This window comes from Hevea brasiliensis, chromosome 7 (genome assembly GCF_030052815.1).
Source record: "Hevea brasiliensis isolate MT/VB/25A 57/8 chromosome 7, ASM3005281v1, whole genome shotgun sequence".
NCBI lineage: Eukaryota > Viridiplantae > Streptophyta > Magnoliopsida > Malpighiales > Euphorbiaceae > Hevea > Hevea brasiliensis.
Genome location: NC_079499.1, coordinates 8,116,244 through 8,139,475, shown reverse-complemented (window position 1 = coordinate 8,139,475; position 23,232 = coordinate 8,116,244). Strand labels below are relative to the sequence as shown.

General features: G+C 30.1%; 2 protein-coding genes and 1 pseudogene across 5 annotated transcripts; 1 reads left to right on the top strand and 2 right to left on the bottom strand.

Annotated features, from left to right (window-relative positions):
- Nucleotides 1-4,938: 4,938 nt before the first annotated feature.
- LOC131181646 (uncharacterized) lies at nt 4,939-5,878 on the bottom strand. 2 transcript variants are annotated; one of them, XM_058150509.1, is made up of 2 exons: nt 5,781-5,878; nt 4,939-5,700 (listed from the first exon to the last, which is right to left on the bottom strand). In XM_058150509.1, exons 1-2 carry the CDS (start codon nt 5,804-5,806, stop codon nt 5,019-5,021), a joined length of 708 nt encoding a protein of 235 aa, XP_058006492.1. In that variant the 5' UTR covers nt 5,807-5,878; the 3' UTR covers nt 4,939-5,018. The 2 variants fall into 2 exon arrangements, with proteins under 2 accessions (XP_058006492.1, XP_058006493.1); XM_058150510.1 differs by having other exon boundaries at nt 4,941-5,682; nt 5,781-5,865.
- Nucleotides 5,879-8,872: 2,994 nt separating this feature from the next.
- Nucleotides 8,873-10,654, top strand: LOC110666129 (uncharacterized). Of its 3 annotated transcripts, none has more exons than XM_058150508.1 (7): nt 8,873-9,058; nt 9,162-9,264; nt 9,360-9,517; nt 9,631-9,698; nt 9,868-9,985; nt 10,122-10,195; nt 10,411-10,654. In XM_058150508.1, the coding sequence occupies exons 1-7, from the start codon at nt 8,965-8,967 to the stop codon at nt 10,501-10,503; spliced, it is 708 nt and encodes a 235-aa protein (XP_058006491.1). In that variant the 5' UTR covers nt 8,873-8,964; the 3' UTR covers nt 10,504-10,654. The 3 variants fall into 3 exon arrangements, with proteins under 3 accessions (XP_058006491.1, XP_058006490.1, XP_021682206.2); XM_058150507.1 differs by having other exon boundaries at nt 8,874-9,058; nt 9,631-9,761; nt 10,411-10,649; XM_021826514.2 differs by lacking the exon at nt 10,122-10,195 and having other exon boundaries at nt 8,874-9,058; nt 9,631-9,761; nt 10,411-10,557.
- A 3,515-nt stretch (nt 10,655-14,169) lies between these two features.
- Nucleotides 14,170-22,476, bottom strand: LOC110666196 (protein FAR-RED IMPAIRED RESPONSE 1-like; annotated as a pseudogene).
- Between the last annotated feature and the right edge of the window lie 756 nt (nt 22,477-23,232).

Here is a 23,232-nt window from a genome sequence, read left to right as displayed (position 1 = left end):
ATGCCACACATTGTTAGTGATAAACACAATCAACATGAATTAAGATTTATGCATACAAAAGGTGTCTTTTAACTTATGTGCATAAATCTTATTAACTTCTTTAACACATTCATCGTGAGCTTTAGCATCGTATTATAGCCTTATATTTCTTCTAATTATAAGCATGTCATTAACATAAAACAAATTATCACATTAAAAACTTTTTCAATGTGCAAGTGTTTCTGAATTTATTTAAGGAAAAAGTCTTATGTAGTATACAAAAATTTCTTCTTATAAACATTCAAACTAGGTGTAAGTTTTGCTATTATTCCTCCTATTTATAATGACTTAGAAATCACCACTTTCAAATTCTTAAGTTTTGAAAAAAGAATATGTAACTCATGAAAGGATATGTTACTTATCGATAATAGACACATTATTAACTATTTGAAATTTAAAAATGTTTTATGATAAGAAATTTATTCACACCTTATTTTTCTATGTTGTATTTGAATTTCAGCAAATTCCAAATTTCTTTTGGAGACTTGACAGAGGTAAATAGATCATACTGCATATCTGATAAGTTGTTGAGAATATGACTTCTGCACAGCAATTCATGTTCTTCACTTTTTTTTTTATCTGCTTTCACCTTTTCAGCGAATATAATTTGTTTCTTCAAAACAATCCAATTTTACAAACTCTTGATTCATCACAAAAATAATCTTCGACTCCATTGCGATTAATACCTTAAAATTATTGAGGCAGTGGGTGCAAAATAGGCTTTGAGGCATGATGAATCACTATCTTTAAGGTATTAATTGCTCTCACTAGATTGCTGCACGGTTATAACAATATACCTCTAGGATACAACAAAGCATAAAATCTGCATACAACAAATTCTTAGAGATTTTCTTTAAGAACTCTTTTTACGAACTGAATTTAGAGAGGGTAGAAGAGAAGAAGAAGAAGAAATAGAAGTAGTATATATATGAATTGAAAACTCATCCATATTTATAGATAATGAAAAGTCATGCTAGACAAATATATCTGTCTATTTCTAATAAATATGACTATTTATTTAAATCGATATATCCTTTAATAAATGTGATTATATTCATTTATTAAAAGACATATCTTCTAACAATTATAGTTATTTGTGTATAATAGACATGTCTATTTATTAACAGACACAATTACTTATTAACAAACACATCTATTCGTAATTTATTTATGAAAATTAAAATAAGATAATTATTTTATTTCACGCACATACGTGTCAAGTGCCATATCAGAATAATATATATATATATATATATATATATATATATATATATATATATATATATATATATTTTCACTTCTTTCTTTTTATGTATTTTAACAATGTAAAATTTTTTTTTCCTCTCTATTATTTAACAAACAAGCTATTTATAACAAGACGTAATAAAAAAATATTTTTTGCTTGCCTTCTAGAGAGAACAATCTTTATTCCTCATATCCGAAAAATGAAATAACTTATCTCTCAAGTTTTTTTTCTCTCTCATCACATGCACTTTTCAGGCAGAGAGATTTTTTTTTTTTTTAATATCCAAATCAAAATTTGAGAAATGTATTTAATGAAATCTTGCCAAAATGACTTTAGATGATATTAAATTAAAGTGTAAGTATTTTTATGGGGCCAAGTATTCATAAAATTTTTTTAATAGATGTAAAAGATTTGACTGTGTTAATTAATCTACCCCCAAATATTTAGAAAAAAAATTTTAATATATATGTTAAATTTTATTTTTTTATTAATTAGCCTCTCAAATTTTTTATTAATACTTAATTGTTATTAAACAAATATATTATTATTATTATTATTATTATTATTATTATTATTATTGCCCTTTCAATAAAAATTTTTTTAATTCCGCCATTGCACGCATATTATTGGAGTGAAAAAATTCAACCAAGTAAATGTCAAGCAATTTGTTAGCTTTATGACGCATTTAGCCAATTAATATTCGTAGTCGGTAGCTCTAGATATGAATGCTGGACTTATTGTTCATATATTATTATTATTATTATTATTATTATTATTATTAATGTAATATGATTGGCCTTTCAACAAAAAAATTTTTAATTCCGCCATTGCACGCATATGATTGGAGAGAGAAAATTCAACCAAGTAAATGTCAAGCAATTTGTTAGCTTGTATGACGCATTTAGCCAATTAATATTTGTAGTCGGTAGCTCTAGATATGAATCCACAATCAACGAAGAATTCACGTCAGTCATTTTTCATTATATATTGCGGCTGACCTCATTGATGATTTAAGTTTTGCCCAAACAATGACTTCACTCATCAGTCATCATTTGGTGATAACTGGAATGAAATCATTAACTCTCTGAAACGAACATAATTAATGATACAATTAATGAAAGCCTTAACTCTCTCTATTATTATGCTATTGAAAAATACAATTTGCAAAAAAATCAGTTTATAAAAATTTATTTTGTTATTTTAATAATATAATAAGTAAAATTAATAAATTCAATTTTAAATTTTTTTAAATATTTTTTAATTAATTTATTTTAAAAAATATTTCTTAATAATAATTTTAATAGTAATGTTAAATAAATTTCTTTTTTTTAAAAAAAAAAAAAAACCTACCCTAAGCACAGCTTTCACATGTGAAAGCACCAACAACTTTCATGGTCTTCTGGCTACAGTCAATGGAAAATTACATGTAGAAAAGAGTATTTAATGCAAAGAAGACTTTTAGACTTTTATCCAGGCGCAAATACTGCAAATAGTCTTCACTAAAAATATTATAAAAAGACTTGGTCACTTTGTTAATTTTAATAATTATAATAGAAATGTGCTTTATATCTTTTGATAATTTAGGCTCTGTTTGCTTTGTAAAAAATAATTTATAAATATCATTGATAACAGTAATACTTTAAAACATATGTGTCAAAAGAGCCATTTAGCTATCAAGTGTAAAGAGAAAAATTGCATATGCAAAGCCAAAGAAGAAAAATCATCGTCTAAAGCATTCAGCTCCCTAATATCCTTTCAAACACCCCAAAGGGAAAAAACCAATTCGATATTTCCGAAGGCCACTCATCCGAGAATGAACCCCGTGAATCTGGTTTTAGCTCAAGCAGAGTGTAGACAACTTCTCCAACAAAGCTTAATTGAGCCCACAACTTCACCGTAGGCTTGCCAGGCCTTCTATGTTGAGAAACACTATCTGTAGAAACTGTAGTAGAACAACTTATTATTCCTAAGATAGTAAATCTAACATCTTCTCTTTCTTTCTCTTGCTCCCTTCGAATTCTTTAAAAAAATATTTTTATTTGCTTAGTTACATAATTAAATTAATAATTTATGTTTATATTATACATGTATAAATATTTTTATATTTTAATAAAATTATTAAATTTATAAATGACTTTTTCTTTTAAAGAAGTTATTTTTCTTAAAAATTACTTAATTTTTTGTATCAAAATTAAAAATATTTTATATTGACTATTTTTTTAATACTCTAAACATTAAAAAATCTAAAAAATATTTTACGGAAAAATATTTTTCACCAAACAAAGCAAATGAGCCTTAGGAAAAAATTTAACTTAGAGTCTTCCCTCTTCTTTCTTTGAATGTTTGCTAGGGGAAAAGCCTACATATAGCGAATCCTACATATTTGGTGTATTTTATTTTTTTTTCCAAGTAGAACTTCATTGAAGAGCCTAAAATGGCCAAAGAGATAATACAAAGGCTACTTGAGCCGTTGGGTTACATAAAAAAAAATCATCAACAACAGAATTTTTAGCTGGGGAGTGAGCAGTTACGTTTCCAGATCTCCTAATAAATGAAAGGAGATTGATTGAAGGTCCCTAGCTAAGAGCAGAATGTCATTCACAATACCATTGATGCTTTGAGGGATTGAAGTACCATTGATGCTACTTATGACCACAAGAGAATCCCCCATCTTCTAAGTGAACTTGACCTTCATTCACAACTTGTTGGAAAAGGGAGTGGGTCTCCATTAAACACTCCTCTATTTCTCTTTTGTTCAAATTTGCCACAGAAGATAGACAATCAACTGAATAAGCTCATCTTTCTGAGGACGAGAACCAATGCCTGAGCAAATTTTCTGCTAGCAGTCAATCATAGAATTGCTACTAAGATTGGATGATCGCAATCTGAGGGGAGTTCCACCACACCTCCACGGCTCTTGGGCATGAAAAGGACATATGCTTTAAGGATTCTTTATCTCCATAAGCTGTACAGCATCCGGAAGATCAAGAAAACGTCTATTAAGAGGAGCATTTGTAGGAATTTTTGTTTGGTGAAATTTACATACATACAATGATTTCATTATAACTGTTATATACATATTAATTTTATTGTATAATTTTTCTTACTAAGAAATACCGCTAGCTTATAAGTGTATTAATCCTCACTAATAGATGGCTAGTAATAGTCCACCTATAGTACTGATCTTTGCACGTGTCATTCATCCAATACCCCACATATCACCTATGTTGCATTATTGTTTTTGTTAATTAATATTATTTTTTCACTTTTTTCTAAGGCAATTCATATCATAAAAAATTCTTTTTTTTTTGAAAGGCATATTATAGAAAATTCTTATCGATCATGTTTCCATTTTAGTATATTAATTTATATAAGCATTTAATAAAAAATAAATTATATGATTTTTAAATAAAATTTATTATATTTAAATAGAAATTATCATAATTTTAGATAATATATTAATTATTGATTAAATACGTGTATAAATCTCATATCCGATATTGAGAACCCAACTTCCATTTCTATCACCAGCTTGTGTTTGATTGGCATCCATGAACAAGGAGTTAAAAATTATGAACACAATAAGTCTGCTTTCTAGAGGGGGGAACAAAACTCAAACTCACAGCACTTTTATTTTTTTTTATTATTATTATTTTATACAGAACAGCACTTTTCATTGGCAGTGAAGAGTTAGGAAATGCCACCAGAACACAACATTCTTATTTCTTGTTCACTATAAAGGCACCCCGGCTACTGCTAGAATTTCTTTGTCTGAGGGAGTCCTTTGACGATGTCCAGTGCGCGAAGACTTATACATACAACGGGAAATGGTTATCACAGTAGAAGGCAAATAAATGAAGAGAGCCAGAGTCACAATGGTAGACAGTGATATTACAGCAGCTTGAGTCTCATGAATCCCACACGACATCTTCCCTATCTTTATCTGAACAACGTCAACCATTGAAAGCGTCAAAAACACCACCCCAACTGTCGATGCCAACACCGATAACAGGATCATGAAACCTCTACTTGGCTTTATTACTTGATATTGATGAGTATTAGAAATGTCCAGATCATTTTTGTTCCTATGGAAACTGATAAAAACCTTGAGTGATTTGGCCACCAGACTCGAAAGGAGGAAGCAAGCGAACGATACAACTTCATACACGACGAGCCTCTTTTCCATCTTGACGTCTGGTGCACATTGGGGTCGATTATCAAGGCTCTGTTGGGTGGGAGATGCGAAGGATAAGCCCAAAAAGATGGCTATTGTGAAAAGGGAGTTCACGCTAACAAGATCATCCAGTGCCCTTAATTGAACCTCTTTAAATTTTTCAAGTTCTTCTAGTTTTTTCTCCATCCAGTCTTCATCATTCAGTGGTTGAGTAGCCGTTGCCCTGAATTCACTCGTGAAACTAAAATAGTTAGCTGTAAATAATATACACAAGCCATAATTAATTAAGCAAACGGATCAAGAGAATAAGCAATCAAGTACCTCTCGCCCATACTGTTTCTTGTCATTGCAATGGAAGGAGATTATGCAAGTTGCTATAGGCTAGCTCGAAATTTTCTGCTTAGCTACTTGGTATAAATAGCCAGAAAATTGTTACCAATTTTGGATGGATATCTACCATATTTCTTTTGATATTTAATTAATTTTATATAAATTATATTAAATTTCATCTATAAAATTAATAAAATTATTAACAGATTTATATATGAAAAGAAAATTATCCCATTAATTAGTAATCAATCTAATTTTGAAACTAGTTAACCCTATTTCACGATGACGCACACAAAATTTACAAGCAAGCATTTGATAAAATAATTATTAAACAAACCTAGGTATTCATTCTAATTTTTTTAATATTACCTAAATTTTAGATTTAAAAAAAAATTAGCATTAATAATTTTTCTTAAAAATTTTTTGTTATAAATTTATGGTAGCAATATATAAATTACTTCGTATTATTATTATTATTATAAAATTATAATTATAAATATTTTATAATAAAATTATAATTAATAAAGAAAATAATTATTAATAATAATATTACAATAATTATTTTATTTTTTATATTTATTTTAAATTAAATTTAAGTAAAAAAAAATTTGATATTCGTTGATCGTAGGTCCACGTTTGAATGCTGAACAGTGGACCCGCAATAAATACTGTTACATATATGTGCTGACTCTTGTAATCTTGCCACGCGTAGAAAAATTATTCATTCATAACAACCAAAAAAAGTTATTTCATTCGTATTATCTAGCTACTGATGTGGAAATTAAAAAAAAGAAAAACAACTATGAAAATCTTTAGAATAAGGTCAATAATTATTAAATTTAATATTTATATTTAAATTTATGTATTTATTTTATTTATTTTAATTAATTTCATATAAATTTTAATGAAAATATTTAATTCAATAATTATTAAATTATTTTTATATAAGTCCAGTTAATATTAAATTATTCTAAGAAAAGTATGACTAGTTATATAAATTGATTATCTAAGTTTTGTTCAAAGAATGACCTCACTCAGCGATTATCATTTGGGATTATTTAGGGGAGGAAAATTTAAAATGTATGACTAGTTTTAATAATTATTATTTTAAATTTTAGTATATCTTGATATATTATTCATAGCAGGACCCGTTAAACTTTTATTCATATAACCACCTAACTTTTGGTTGTGACAGGTATTAAAATATACATAAATTTAGGGTCATTAAAATTACGGTGTCTCCAATGTATGAATATAATATTTGCCATATTATGGACAACAAGAAAAGAAGATGCCCGATAAAATGTGTTGCCATATTAATGTATTATGATTGGCCTTTCGATAAAATTTTTTTGATTGCGCCATTGCATGCATATGATTGGAGAGAAAAATCAACCAAGTAACTGTCAAACAATTTGTTAGCTTGTATGAATGCTGGACTTTATTATTTTTTTTTTTTTTGTCGATAGGAATGCTGGACTTATTGTTCATATTGGTAGATCCAGCCATGAATGCTAGATCCGCTGTTAGCTATAAGAAAAATGCATGTACTACTTAATTTTCACATGCGAAGTCACAGTTAACAAAGAATCCACGTCAGTCATTTCAAATTGTATATTGGGGCTGACCTCATTGATGATTTAAGTTTTGCCCAAATAATGACTTCACTCATTAAATGTTATGATCAATTATTAAATATATTAAAAATATTAAAAATTAATAAAGATTAGTATTCTCTCTCGTATAGAAAAATTGACACTTCTTATAATATAGAGGATGAATCTCATATGATCATAAGAGATATTATATTTGTATTAAGTATACTTAATAATTTCTCCGATCATCACTTGATGGTGGTAGCTGAAATGAAAGTATTAACTCTCTCTCTAACAAACATAATTAATGATATAATTAATGAAAACAATAACTCCCTCTATCATTTATGTTATTGAAGAAAATAATTTGAAAAAAATCAGTTTACAAAAATTTGTTTACTATTTTAATCATATAATACAAAAATTAATAAATTTAATTTCAAAATTATTTTCTAATATTTTTTAATTAATTTATTTAAAAAATATTTTTTTAATAATAATTTTAACGGCAACATTAAATAGATTTCGATTTTATTTTTTATTTTTTCCAAAAACCCTGTCCTAAGCACAACTTTCAAATGTGAAAGCGCCAACAACTTTCATGGTCCCATGAATTCATCTGGCTAAAGTCAATGGAAAATTACATGTAGAAAGGAGTATTTAATGCAAAGAAGACTTTTAGACTTTAGTCTTCACTAAAATAATTACAAAAAGACTTGGTCACTTTGTTATTTATAAATTTTAATTTAATAATGTTAATAATTATAATAAAAATGTGCATTATATCTTTCAATAATTTAAATTTAATTTGTTTTATAAAAAATAATTTATATACGTAAAATATTTTTCATAAATATTATTTTTTAAAAACATATTTTTTATTTGTTTAATTATATAATTAAATTAATAATTTATATTTATATTATACATGTATAAATATTTTTACATTTTAATAAAATTATTAAAATTTATAAATGACTTTTTCTTTAAAAAAAATTATTTTTCTTAAAAATTACTTAATTTTCTTTTTTATCAAAATTAAAAATATTTTATATTGCCTATTTTTTTAATACTCTAAACATTGAAAAATCTAAATATTAATTTTCACCAAAATATTTTTCACAAAATAAAACAAAAGAGCCTTAGGAAAAAATTTAACTTAGTCTTCCCTCTTCTTTCTTTGTGTATATATTAAAAAAAAAAAAAAATCCTATCCTTAAACTAATTTAACACACAGAAAGAGTCAACACACCACAACAATTATCATTTACATTTGGGAATGCCTAAAAACATTATTGGGAAAGTCCAATTCAAAATACTTATTTCTCTTATTAACAATATATCAAAATATTGATATATAAAATATTTAATAAAACATTGATGTATTCATCCCATTTAATAATAAAACATTTTAAATTATTATGTTAAAGTAATTAATAGAATGCACCATAATTTGATATATAAGATTTACCATATTTTTAGATCATGGACTCTCCCTTCTGATGTTAAAAGAGCTGGAAGTCTGCTAAACAATCTACAGATTTTCTAGTAATACAAAGTCACAGCAGACACTCTTTCTCATGCCCATGGCAACCAGAAGTTTAAATCGGATAGTAGCAACAGTGATGATTTCTTCTGCTGCGCTCTCTCTCACACCCAAGCCAGCGTTTGCCAGTATATTTATAGCTTTCTTTCTCCTTCTCTTTCAATAATATATATTCTTATTCAAGTTAAAAATGTAATCATAGATTTAATTGGTTTCCTTGCCGCCAAACAGACTTAACTCATCCAGTATGCCCCGATTCCATTAGTTTTGATGCTAAGGAGAAGATGAAAACAATGGGCTACCAGTCCTATTTCACCATTCATAGATATGGCAGGTAAGATCGTTGCTATTGAAGCTTCTTTAATTTTGTTTCTTTAGATCTTCAGCTTTTGTGTTGCTTCATTTCTGATACGAATGTGAATTAAGCAGCGCACAGAAGGGCAATGAGATGCCTAATGAAGAGGTCAAATGTCGCAACTCCATCGTTGGATGGTTCAAGGTCATCTCCGGGAACTACAAATGTCCTACAGATGATTTGGTGTCAAATTGGAATGAAAGTAACTTTGGAGACTTCCCAGTAAATGAAGGTTCGTCCATCTGATTATTTAATTAGTTTTTGATAAATTAAGCTGTTTTCCTTACAATTGCCTGGAAGTTTTGCTAAATTAGATAACTCTTTGGCAATTCTCATAATTAACAGAGGGACTGGTGAAAAAGGCACTGGTGGATTGGAACTACAAGGACCTGGACGTTGAAAATAAATATAAGGTTTGTTACCGGGACGTTAAAGTGGGTTCAGGTGCTATTGCAACAAATGATCCTATTTTACAAGTAATTAATTAAGACTCATCTTCTTGCCCCATAATGCTCTAATTTCGGATCATAATTTCGTATTTATATTTACAAAAATAATGAAAAAACTTTTACCTTTTTGCAGGTGAGAATCAACTTTGTTCTTTATAACGATACCCAAAGCACCGTTTATAACAGTTCAGAGCAAGATCCTTCTCCGGCAGTAGTCCACTTGTGCGATGATGGAACTCCATATGGTCCAGGTGAGAAAAAAATATGGATGATTATCAAGAGTTCACATGAATCTTACATATTTATGTATTAAATTGCATTGAGTTTAGACAAGAATTTCCCATTATTTTTCCCCATCTCTCTTAAATAGAGAGTTAATTGTTGCAGCATTTAATAGAGCGATTGAAGGAATGCGAGCAGGAGGGATAAGAAGGATCATTTTTCCCAGGAACTGTGCACCCGTCAGTATCTTCAAAGCACCTATTGTATATATATCCTCCAAAATAATATTATCAATTTTAGTAATTTGATTATTTATATCCAAAATTACAAAATTTAAACAATTTTTTTTAGTTCATAAAAATATTAAGCCCATGAATAAAATATAATTTTCCCAATTAATAAATAATATTACTGATCTGTTGCAAATTAAAAGAGACTGCCTTGTGTTGTACAGAGGAGTCTTGAGCCTTGTGCTCCGAATATCAAAGCGTACGGAGTTATGGATGTGGAGTTGGTTGCAGTTTGTGCATCCCCGGTGTGCTGCTAGAATAAAAAATCCTAAATAAAAATAATATTTCAGTTCACTTTCTTTTATAGAAAGTAAAATAAGGGAGAACCATGACATCTTCATGCCGTAGAAACAATGAATCATTGATCAGAAATTAGAAAACTATATATATGTTTTGTGGCCCTGCTGCTCTGCCAGCCGTTGTGGACTGGAGAACTTTAATTATGACTATGTTGGTTATTATATCAATATCAAGCATTTTTCTTATTTATATATAAATATGGTGTGTTGTGCTTGTGCTTTGCGCGTTAATTGAATTTCTTTTATTATGTCATGTTCTTTTGATAAGTCGGCTCAGGGAAAAAAAAATTATAATAAGGAACCAATGACAAATTAGAGGTTAATTTCAGCGAAACAACAAAGAAGCAAAACCAGAAGATTTCCAAAAGAAAATCAAGAAACATATGAAGCATAATCAAGAGGGAGAAGACGCTACGTACCAACAAAATCTGTTATTATATTGTATATTGGGTTGTATGTGGTGATGTTGCCTGCGGTTCTCAAGTTGTCAAACGATCCTTATATAGCTTGCAATAAGAGAGATGTGAGATCGGTAACCTAAGTAAAGCCATTTCGATGCTCCAGTCAATAAATACTTAGAGAGGAAAATAAGTGCTAAAAATATAAAATGAATAGATTGCGTATCTTGCTTACTGTCATAATTCCTATTTATAAAGTGAAGAATAATACTTTTCTGTAATACTCGTGATCTTGCTAACTCATATTCAGCTATTTTCCTTCATGTACTGTGGAAATACAACACCTTATTAGGCGACATTCTCAACGAAGTTATAACACATCCCAATAACCTGCATCTAATTTCTAAAATAGTCTTTTCTTATTCGAATTTCTATGCCTTATTCGAACATCTTATACTCTATTCGAACACTTTGTGCTCTATCTAAACACCTGGTTTCTTGTCTTAATACCTTGTTCAATTATCCTAAATGATGAATCCAAATCTAGCCCAATCCTAAAAGATCCGAACTCTCTGAAAACTTTCTTGAACTTTTGAGACGTACTATATCATATGGTTTCTAGAGGTAGGGGTGTACAAGAAACTATTCAAACTAATAAAATCGATGAGTCCGTATAAATCAACTCAATTTTTATAATTTTTATTTGAGTTATATCAGTTGTGAGTTAAAAATTATATAACTGTTGTCTCTTGATTTGGTTTTGATTTTGGTTATAGTTATAAAAATGTGGAACCCGTGAAAAACCAAACCGAATGTTAAGTTTATTTGTTTAATAATATGCTATTCTAGCCGATAAGAATGCATACAAAAGGTCACCTTCTCTAAGTTTGAAAAGTAAACTTACATAACTATAAAGTCACGTGCCGAGAAGCATACAGAAAAGCACACTGCTTTAACGTACGGCTACCATGATTCTCAAAGCCACAGGCAGGAGAAATTATATAATGAATCTATTATTTCATATAAGTAATTACATATGAAATGATAGATTAATTATAGAGTAATAATTAAACTATAGTGAATCTTATAAAATTTAGCTTTATTTATATGTTAAAAAAATGTCCAAAAAAATAAAAAAGATGCTGCTTTAACATGTGTTATAACCAACACCGATCTTAACCCGTTAAACCAAAGAATGTGGCTTATTGTAATCAATTCATGGTTTCTGTTTTGTTGATCTACAAACCGAATATGTAGGTTTGGGTTATCAATTTGTAGATAACCCGACCGACCCGATCCATTAACACCCGTGCATGGAGGTATCGAATCGAAAAAAAAAATTATGTTGAATCATGTCAAAATATGTCAAAATATATATATATTACTATGAGAACCAAATTGATTATATATATAACTTAATTTATTTTTAATCATATATATAATTTAACATTATCTTTTTATTTTAATAATTTTAATCATAAACACATTAAATCACTTTGTAATACTTAATTATATAAGTAAATCACATGTTAGTTATATAATATAATCTATAGTTTAATTATATATATCTTTCTTTTAATTAAAGACTACATAATTAAAAATAAATAAAAAATAATATAATATATACTTATTAAAGATTATATATATATATATATATTAGTATTATTTGTTTATTATTATTTTAATGCTAGAAATTTAAGACTGCTTTTATTCTTTTAAAGTGAACATAAAAATATCATAATTTTAAGTCTATGAATTTAGATTAAAACTTAATTTGAATCTAAATTAAAACTGAAATCAAATTGAAAATGAAATAAGAATTTATTTTTCTTGAATTTTATGTGATTTTCACTTTAAATCGAAATCTCTGCTTCCTAAGCAAGAACCCCTATCCTCAACCTGAGCAAGAACACTCATAAATATTCTGTTGGGATATAAAACTATACAAACAACTCACATTTTGTCCCACTTTAATTAATTGATTAATAATTAATTTTTTTTATTACACCTAAAGTGCATGCCATATAATTAATTTTAAGTATATAATTAATTTTCGATGAGATATAGATTTATTTTATAATATTATCTGGTATCTTAATAATAAATAATATATTTGACAAAAATAATATGATTAATAATGCGCATATATTATTATTATTATTAAATAAATAATTAGAAAAATGATCGATAATACTAATATATAAAAAAATCTTTAGCAACGAATCAAATTTGTTGCTAAAAGTTTTAACAACGAATAAAACCCTTGGATAAAGCTTCAGTCGCTAATCCATCTTTAGTCCGTCACCAATTTTCATTTTTTGTTAAATTGTGTCACCAATTCATTACTACACTGCTAGTTTTTGTCATTTTTTAAAATTCCGTCACTAATTTATTATTAATTTGATTTTCAATCTGTCAATTATTTTTAATCAATTTTTTAAATTATTACAATAATAATTATAATAAAGAAAATATATAAAATTTAATAAAATTATAGAAAATTGTCTTGATGAAATAAAAATTCAATAGACCAAAGAAGCGTAAAGATACTTTCATAATCATAAAATCAAACACCTCTTAAGATATATTGATCTAAGCAACAATAGATGGCTTTGAAGCAGCAGAGAGCGTGGACCTTTTCTTGGCTAAGCTTTCACTTTGTAGTTTTCTCTATTCCTTCAATCTTGTGGCAAGGAGCTTCTGGTACTCAACAGCTTCTCCCCAATTCCTCAAAGTAATAAGCAAAACTCATAATCTATAATATGTAATGCATTTCTCTTCAAAAAAATTTTTAACATAAATTTAATATCAGGGGATGCCTTTAATTCATTGATCATATCCTGCAGACTTTCATTTGAATACTTCAGCTTCTAAGTTTCATCCCATAGGAACAATTATGGTGCGATGATTCATTGTATTAGAGTGATATTGTTCTGCTAATATATAGATGGAACTATTATGAAAAAAATATGGAATGAAATTAGACTACTTTCTTCATCGATTGCTTGGGTGGTGGTAAAATATAGGGTTGAAAACAAGGAAGAAAAGAAAAGGCCACACCAATTTTAGCGTGAGATTAACTGAAGTTTCATGAAAAATATTTTAGTGCAAAGTACCAACCAAAAATACAGATTATGCTCAGGAAACAACCAATAGCATCTCAAAGAATTTGAACACAGATGAGCAATATATCTAATGGAGCTAACTGCTATATTAAAGCCATTGCCTACCTATTCGATTCAATTTCTCTCACACTTTGCATTATGTCCTCGATGTTTCTTGATACTTGATTGGAATGCTCCTCCATTTCTCTCAAAACCATGTCAGATTTCTCGATAAGCTGCAGATTGCTTGCGCTCTCATTGTAGCTCAGCAGTCAATTCCGGAATCTTTACATCTTTCTCATCCTACGAAATAGAGAACAAATATACATATGGTAAATATTATTACATTAATACATTAACAGAATTGTTGAAAATGCACAAAAACTTTTAACTACTTCAAAGAACAAAAGAAACATATGCTAGATTGGATACAACTGCAAGGAGATCAAAAATAAACAAATCATGTCAACGTCCTTAAGGTCAAAAGTAGGTGGAAAGTAAAAGATATTTACAACTAAATAAATGCGTTTTTCTTCTCCATTTATAAGGGAGAATCAGCAGACGTCGAAAAGATCATGCTAAGCATCCAGAATCCAGAATTCTCCATTTCAGATTTGAAAAGACTAAAGCAAATAGAGGCAAATTTCAGTTTCTACCAATCTTCACTGCTATGATCCAAACAGATAATTTTTTATAATTTCATTTATTTTCTTAAAGCAAGCAGTGGAGGCCCAAGAGCTCTCCTAACATAAATAAGAAAAGCAATTGAAATTCCCAGAACTACTCACTCCAGTTTCTCTAAGGCCTTTACCCCTCTTTTCCATCTCCACAAAAATGTACTTCAGATGTATGTAGATTTAGTCTGAAGTTTCAATTCTTCCCATGATATTAGTAAACTCCTCAGAAGAGTTTCATCTAAATGGGATGTCAAATCTTGTGCATAAGATTTCTGATGCTAACCGTTTGCAAGAAGGAAATTGTTCATTCTACCCACCCAAAAGGTCCAAAAACATTCACAATATCACATTCTTACATGAATAAAACATACACAAGGCTAGAAACTACAAAATCTTACAACTAAAGAAAGTTACAGTGCAATGAAATACAAGTCAGAACAAAGACAAGGAAAAGAGGGAGAGGGAGGAAAAGCCTCAAAGAAACAATGCACAATATATGTCCTCAAATGTGAGTATAGCCAAGAAGCAGAAAGTTAGCAGGCTCAACCACCTTCCGTTAATAGCACAAATATTCTATTTATTCATTCAGAATCACAAAAATAACATACAGTTCACCTTCCCTTAATCCAAATGTGTATTATTAACCACCTCAATTACCTGAAGTAATAATAATAATTTCTTATACACATCGACTCCCCAGCCCAGTCGTTGCTAGTGCATAGATATAGCCCCACAAGGAGCTAACTTTTAGGCCCATAATTGAAGTGTTATTTTTGTGGCTTGAATTTTGGATATATTTTCATGGACCCGAATCATGACCCGACCTGAAAGTTTCGCATTACGACCCGATTGGGATAAAAAGTGAGATCAGTGGTGGGTTTTGGGCCTGGGCCGATATCAGTATAAATATTGTAATATTCTGCCCTTTGCGGTACAGTTGTGAGATATTCAAGAAACACATTGGGGTTATGGTTTGAGAGTTCTGAGCGATTGTATTTTGTTCTTTTCATCACAGTGGAACTTTTTCTCTTTTCTATACTGTGTGATTGTACGATTTGTGTGTGTGCTTGTCTGTCATCACATGAAGCTATCAAAATTCCTCACAAATTTGCACAAGAAAATAATGGCATAACTCTACCAATAAGGATATGCTAGTGAGCAGCAAGATCAAGGACAAGGCTTGCACAACAGTTCAATACGAAAGTTGGCCCATTTATTGTATGTATAGGAAGGCACTTATAGGATTAGGTGTCGCACAAAAGAGGCTGTGCACAATCACAGAATTGTAGCTACTTTCCAGCTTGCTGCATTCACCATGACTTCCTCACTGCCCCTAGCAGACAAGCATCGCACCTGGCATTAATTCACCTTGGCTCAATTAACAGTGATTAGAAATTTACTCAAGTCTTTTGAAACCTATTACAGAAAACTCCTAATGCCAATAATTAGAATGTTTCTAAAGGAGTCAGAAAAGTTTATTTAATTCAATTTGGACTAGTCTAGTGGAAAAACAAAAATCATATTTGCCCCACTAAGTGGTATATATATACATCTGGGAAAACTGTCCTAAAATACAGTTTGTCTTTCACAACTTTAAGTGCGACTACTTGTCATATAATAATAAAAGAAATTGGCTATTGGGCAAGCGCTCTTAGAAGCAAGTTTGGCCGTCTCTAGTCCCTCATTCAGCCAACTTATATTCTGATCCTCCAGTTGCTGACTCATTTTTGCAGTGCAAAAGCATGCAATCATCTTACAAACCAAATGGTCACTCCAATTTCTGGGAGTAAAATGAACACAGAGCTAATTTCATTTGATGGTTAATGTAACACATTACCCAGTAGAATAAAGCAAGCAGGCAGTCATTGCACGAAAGAAGACTCATCTGAACAAAGCCTAATCACCATGGAAAGCATATTCATCTAGAATTTGACTATGCAACTAAAAATCTTGCACTCCACATATGAACTATGTTCCCTATATCAAAGCATTTATCTTATCTCATTGATTTCGTCCAATAAATTGACTGTTTTAGCATCTGCATAGATCTCCAGAAAGATAATGATATACCAGTGTTTGTTATGGATGTATTTGTTGGAAGATCCTATGGTCGCTGCCGAAGCAAAAGCAAGTCAAATGAGGAGGTTGGAATTGCAGATCAGGTTGCTAACTGATTTTGAAGTTTCAAATTGCCAAGTGAATTTATTTCAGTTGAAGATGCTTCGGAAATCAGGGAACCAGTGCAGAATCTTCAGTTCAAGTTTTCAGCATTTTAATTCAAGTTTCAAATAGTAGTAGTGATGATGTAATCTCCTTAATTTTTGGAGTTTTGTTTTTTTTTTCATCTGCTGTAGCCTTTCTAATTTAAGGCATTGGTTATTATTAATAAAAATAAGCAGCATTTTATTCAAAAAGTATCTATGAGATTAGAAGGTTCCCTCTAACCAGCCCTCATGTTAAGTTTCCAAGAAGTTCTTCAGGGAAGAACAGGAACGTGAACAAAGGAAAGACAACAGGACTTGAGGAGGATTTCCGAGTTCTTCGACCTGTGACGAGATCCTTTTTCTGGGAACGTAACAATGTTGTGGCAATTAAAGAAAAAAATAATAAAAAAAACTCCAACAGTTACAGACGAAAGATCAGAACGCATGTAATCATCTTGAAGGTAAGCAACATGTTCAAACTACCATGACAGTTCGACAGACGTCAGATGTGTGAACCTTTACAATTGACCAGAAAAAAAAATGAACAAAGAAAGATAAATCTCTGGCATAAAGACACAGAAAACAAATTGATATTTGCTACATTCTTCCATTCAATATATCAAAGAAACTTCAAGCAAATCAACTTATCCAGAACGAAAAATGATAAACACAAAGTTGCATATCAGGTTTTATTTAGATAATAAGAAGACTATGTCAGCATTTGATAACAATAATGAGACAAAAGTTAGAACTTGCTAATCAATTTGCATTTTGCAAATAGATTTTAGTCATGTATAATTAGGTGATCAACAAATGCAAACGTGATAAACAAATATCTAAGTATGACGCTAGCTAGCACCAATAAAAGAACATGAGGGCCTTTTTATATTTTTTTTGTTTGAAGGCACTCACAGGGGTTTGAGATAAAAGCGCACTTCGACGACCATTAGAAGGTATGGCTACCTTGGGATGATTGTGCTTTACAAATCTTGTTACAAGCCATTTTCCCATTTTCTCTTTCTTTACCACTATCATGGCCTTGCATCCTTCTCATGTTATTGCTCGTGGCTTCCTATTTTCACTTCTTCTAGGCCTTAACTTGCGAAATCCTTCTTTATTACACACAAGCCGACAACAACCAACCTTCCCATCACGCCTGGATCTTCGAAATGCATCAACTCGCACGATGAATTTCAAGTGCGTAGCATACGATATCATAAAACACCTTGGCGGCCTCTTCAGATTCAAACTCCATACCTACATATGGTTCCATATCAAAACTTCCTTCACTTATGGCTACCTCTTTGCCACTAGAACTCTCTACAATGTGATTCATGTCCCCATCCTCGCTCACGGAAGAGTGTTCATCCACTACCAGAAACATAGCGCACACTTTAATTAGTCCAAATGTAATAGTACACACTATAGACTATAGGCAAGGGGAAAAATTACTACAACTCCTCTTATGGTCTAACTCCCTTCCTATTTTGAATAAATTGCAACAAGCAACCCCGTGGTATTCTAAATTACACGTACACAAATGACCATTCTAATTCTAGTTTAAATATGATGTGAGGTATCCGCAACTATGCGGTCGTATCAAGTAATAAAGTAATAAGTCAAGTATCGTTTCTACGAGAATTTGCTTTTGAATACCAAACTATGAATGAAGAGATTATTTGGACTAATGACAATGGAAGTAAAGTGCAAATGTAAATAAACTTAATGAAATTAATAAATCTAATCAAAATAAGTAAATAGCAAAGCAAATAAATTCTTAAACTAGATGCAATTAAACTAAATTAGCAATAGGTAATTAAAATCAAAGACTAATTAATGGTAAAATTGATTCTAGAGTTGGGGTTTATGCATAAATTAACTGGCATTTGTCTTAGTTCATTCAATTTTAAGAGAAAATAGAGTTTAAAGGTGATTGATTCTAAAATCTTTTAATATATTTTTCAAGCAAACCAAAGAGTATTTTAAAAAAATCAAACCTAATTTCGTATGATATTTGATTTACTAAAAACTTGTTAAGTTTTGTAATCAATCAATGAATCCTATGAAATCCCAAGTTTATTTCTAAATCTATGTGTTTTTAAGTTTTAATTCTTGATTATCTATCAATGATTTTCACCTTTTGGTCCTTCAATCAAAGATTAAAAATAATACCCAATGAGTACTAACATTAGGCAAGTAAAATAAGCACACTAGGAGAATAATCAAAACTCATATTTATATAAAATATGGAATCCAAACCCACGAATTAATATAAAACATAGTTCTCAACTCTAAAATCTAAAGATTCTACTCACTCATGGTAATATTTACGAGAGAAAATGATAATGAAGAAGAGACAAACATGAAAATAGGCTAAAAATAGAAAAACCTAGATGAAAGAATCCAAGATTTTTGAATTCTGCAGCTCCAGACGTCTCTAGCAGCCACACTTGCCCAGAAAATCTATGGCGTCCTTCTTTCGTTTTCTTTTCTTATGATTTTTCTCTTTCTTTCTTCCTAGGGTAAAAACTAGAAAAATATGCTTTGATGTGATTCCCAAAGTTGCCTTAAAGTAGGCAAAAAAAGGGTTAATAATCACTGAATGCACAGGAGATGAGGTGTAAAAATTTCCAAGTCAGTATGTATTTTCACGCTTCTAAGGTGCTTGCTAATAGAGTTGCTTTACCCTAAGCAACATCTTAAGCAAGGTTTCAGACGCTGCACTGCCTAGCGGCATAAGGTAAGCAAGTTCTTCAGCAAATCTCGTCAGGTTTGGTATTTTGGTTCTGCTACGCTTGACTTTCAGCTTAGCCTGAGTCACATCTTAAGCATCATGACATGCCATAAATAGGATCTCAAGCAACATCTCAAGCAATTCTTGGTAAGTTTTATGTTGAAAATTCTAAAGATGCTGAAATTTAGCTACGTTTGACTTGAGACTTGTTCTATGTCATAGACTAAGCAATGTGACATGCCATAAGCAATATCTTAAGCAAATCTCAGCAAGCTTGATTTTCAAAACTAGATTTCTTCAACTTTTTCCATTCTTCAAGATTTCAAATCTCTTCAAATTATCTCCTAATGCATAATTGACCTTCAATTCACTTCAAAATCTACTAAAAACACCAAAATTACAAAATAAATATCAAATAACTAATATTAACAATTAAACTAAAGTAAAACTAAAAACATAAAAAGTACTCAATTATAGGGGAAAAAATTGATACAAAGCTACCCTAAAATGCCTATATGAAATAAGTGTAATAAAATTTCCTAAACTCAAACATTTGTTTGTCCTCAAGCAAATTAAAAACAATTAATACAATTAGGGTATCTTCCCTTAGATTCATGAAAAATCATTTATCCAAGCTTTCAAGCTTAATTCTAGGTACAAAGAATTCAATCCTTACCAAAGCTATCACTGCTTAGCCTTGGGTCAATTATCCATCTCATCAAACCCAAACTAATCAATTACAAAAAGAAATTACGCTTAAATAGATTCTAAAGCAATCCATAGATTAAAGTGTTTCAAATGATAATGATGGAAATAAATGAATAGATTGATATATCCCAATGTCATAAGTAATCCTCTTATTCCATTCTCCACTAATGCAGCAAAATACTATCAAAAGATCAAAAAAACTTTTAAAGGTTGTAATGGGGCTAAGGGGACAGTAATGGGGCTAACAAAGAAAAGAAAAGGGAAACAAAGCATGAGATCAATTAAATTATTAAAAGATCAAGATACACAATTTTTTTTATATTATATTATATATATATATATATAAGAATCAAATGGGAGGAAGAACTTTACAATAAATCACTAATGCTAGCATATAACTTTAAAGTTTTTAAAGGGACTATAAAAATGAAATTGAATTTGAATTACAATTGTCCCTTTTTAATTCACCTCCAAACTCATTTCTTTGTATACTTGGGTAGTGAATTACTTTACATAACATGATTGAACTTGTTAGCCTCTTTAATTTAGTTACTTCTCCCATCTAATTATTATATTTTTTTCTTTCTTTTTTTTATTTTTATTTATTGTTTTATAGTGTATCTATCACTTAAAGAATTATTCTCATGAAGGGTAGTAAGGGTTTGGTTTATGGCTAGGTAGTAATGTGGGTACCAAAGAAATACAAGGGAATAAATGTAGGCTCAAACTGATTCCAAAGGGATATTTTAAAGTGAGGTTGACTAAGGCTAAAATGCGGGTTTAAAATCCAAAGAATGCCTAGATCACTTCTTTCTCAAGTGCATTCTAGAATCTCGCCTTGAAAGGTTTAGAAGGATTATTCTAGGATTGGTAAGACACAATTAGCTACTTCTTACCCTAGAACTTTCTCTAAGCACTCAAACTCAATGCAATTGATTGGGTAGCCCTTGCCTAAGAAGATATAAACTAAAATAAGAATCTAATAACCTTGTACCTATCCAGAACTTTTAATCCATCAAACCCATCAAAAAGTAAGCTCAATTGCTTTTTAAAGCAATTCTCAATCCTCTAAGGACAAGGCAAAAATTTATTTTTATGATATGCATGATCCTAAAATGATTGCATAAATTAAATAAAAACTAAGTACAATCTATATGAAAACTATTTGCAAGTGTATATGTATAGGCATGTGTGGTATAAGTGTAAGTATATGGACTAACTATGAATGAATGAATGAAAATGCTCAAAAATTTTAAAAATTTTGCAAAAATTTTGCTCTCACCTCCAAACTTAAATAAGACATTGTCCTCAATGTCTAAATGATTGCAAAAATGGAAAAAATTGAATAAACCAATTAATTCATGAAATATGTACAATTGGGAATTGAGTCTAAGTAAGCACAAGAAATTCAAAATTAAGCTCAAAAAGATATTAACAATGTATTTCAAAGAGAAAAATGTGTAAAAATATCTCAAATGTATGGATTAACAAACTTTAAGAAGTTGCTTACTCAGTGTGGACGGTGACACAGGGTAAGCAATGGCAGCATGCCATAAGCACAAATAGCAGTAGGGTTAGCTATTACCTCATGATGATTTCCATTGTATATACTCAAATGAAACTGTACAACTTGTCAATATCAACAAAAATTATGACTGAGTAAAGCATAAAGTGCAAAAATAAGTTGCAATAGAATTTAAAAGGCAATAAAAACAAAATTCCAAAAATTAGAATTGAGAGCTAATATTTACATAGAAATGTGAAAGACAAAAGCATTCATAATATATATATTCACAAATATAAAAACACTCCAAAAGATAAGACAAACCAAAGTAAATGTTCAAAAGTATAATTATAACCATAAGAAAAAAAAAACCTAAGAAGTGCTGAAACTGTGACCAAAGTTCTAAAACATAACAAATAAATTACAAAGGAAACTAAAACAAAAACTAAAGCTAGAGCTAAAACTAAGCTATATTATCCACTACTGCTGTTGTCATCCGCTACTGCTGGAGGTGCTGGGGGTTCTGCTTCAGGTTCAGCTATTGCTTGTTGGTAATCAGATTGCTCAGAGGCTATTTCTAGGTTTTCTGTGAGATCCTTCATTTATTGGTCCACGTCTTGGCCCCCGTGGTAAAGACTGTTATAGGATTGGGCCAATGATACGTGTCCACAAGTATATGAAATCTCACAAGTAATAAGAGTGTGTAAAGTATCATTCCTACGAGGATTATCTTTTGTAGAAAGAGATGATGTAGAAAGAGATGATTCTCATTAATTTCAATTAATCTGTACATGGGTATATATATACAATTGATTCCTATAATTGTGTTCTACTAATTAGGAAGAAATCCTAAATAAAAAATCCTAAATAGGAATACAGAATACAGAATATACAGAGAAATAATATAGTGATTGACTTTCCATAACACTCCCCCTCAAGTTGGAGCATAGATGTTAATCATGCCCAACTTGTTACAAATGTAGTCAATCCTAACTCCATTCAGAGCTTTTGTGAAAATATCTCCTAACTGCTCTCCAGTTTTGATGTGTCCTGTTGAGATGATCTGTTGTTGAATCTTTTCACGAATAAAGTGACAATCAATCTCAATATGTTTAGTCCGCTCATGAAACACCGGATTAGAAGTAATATGAAGAGCAGCTTGATTATCACACCACAATTTCGCTGGCAGGGCGGTCTTAAAACCTGTCTCATCTAGTAATTGAAGTATCCACATTACCTCACATATTGATTGTGCCATGGCTCTGTATTCGGATTCAGCACTAGATCGAGAAACTACACTATGCTTCTTGCTTCTCCAAGACACCAAATTTCCTCCAATAAAAACGCAATATCCAGTA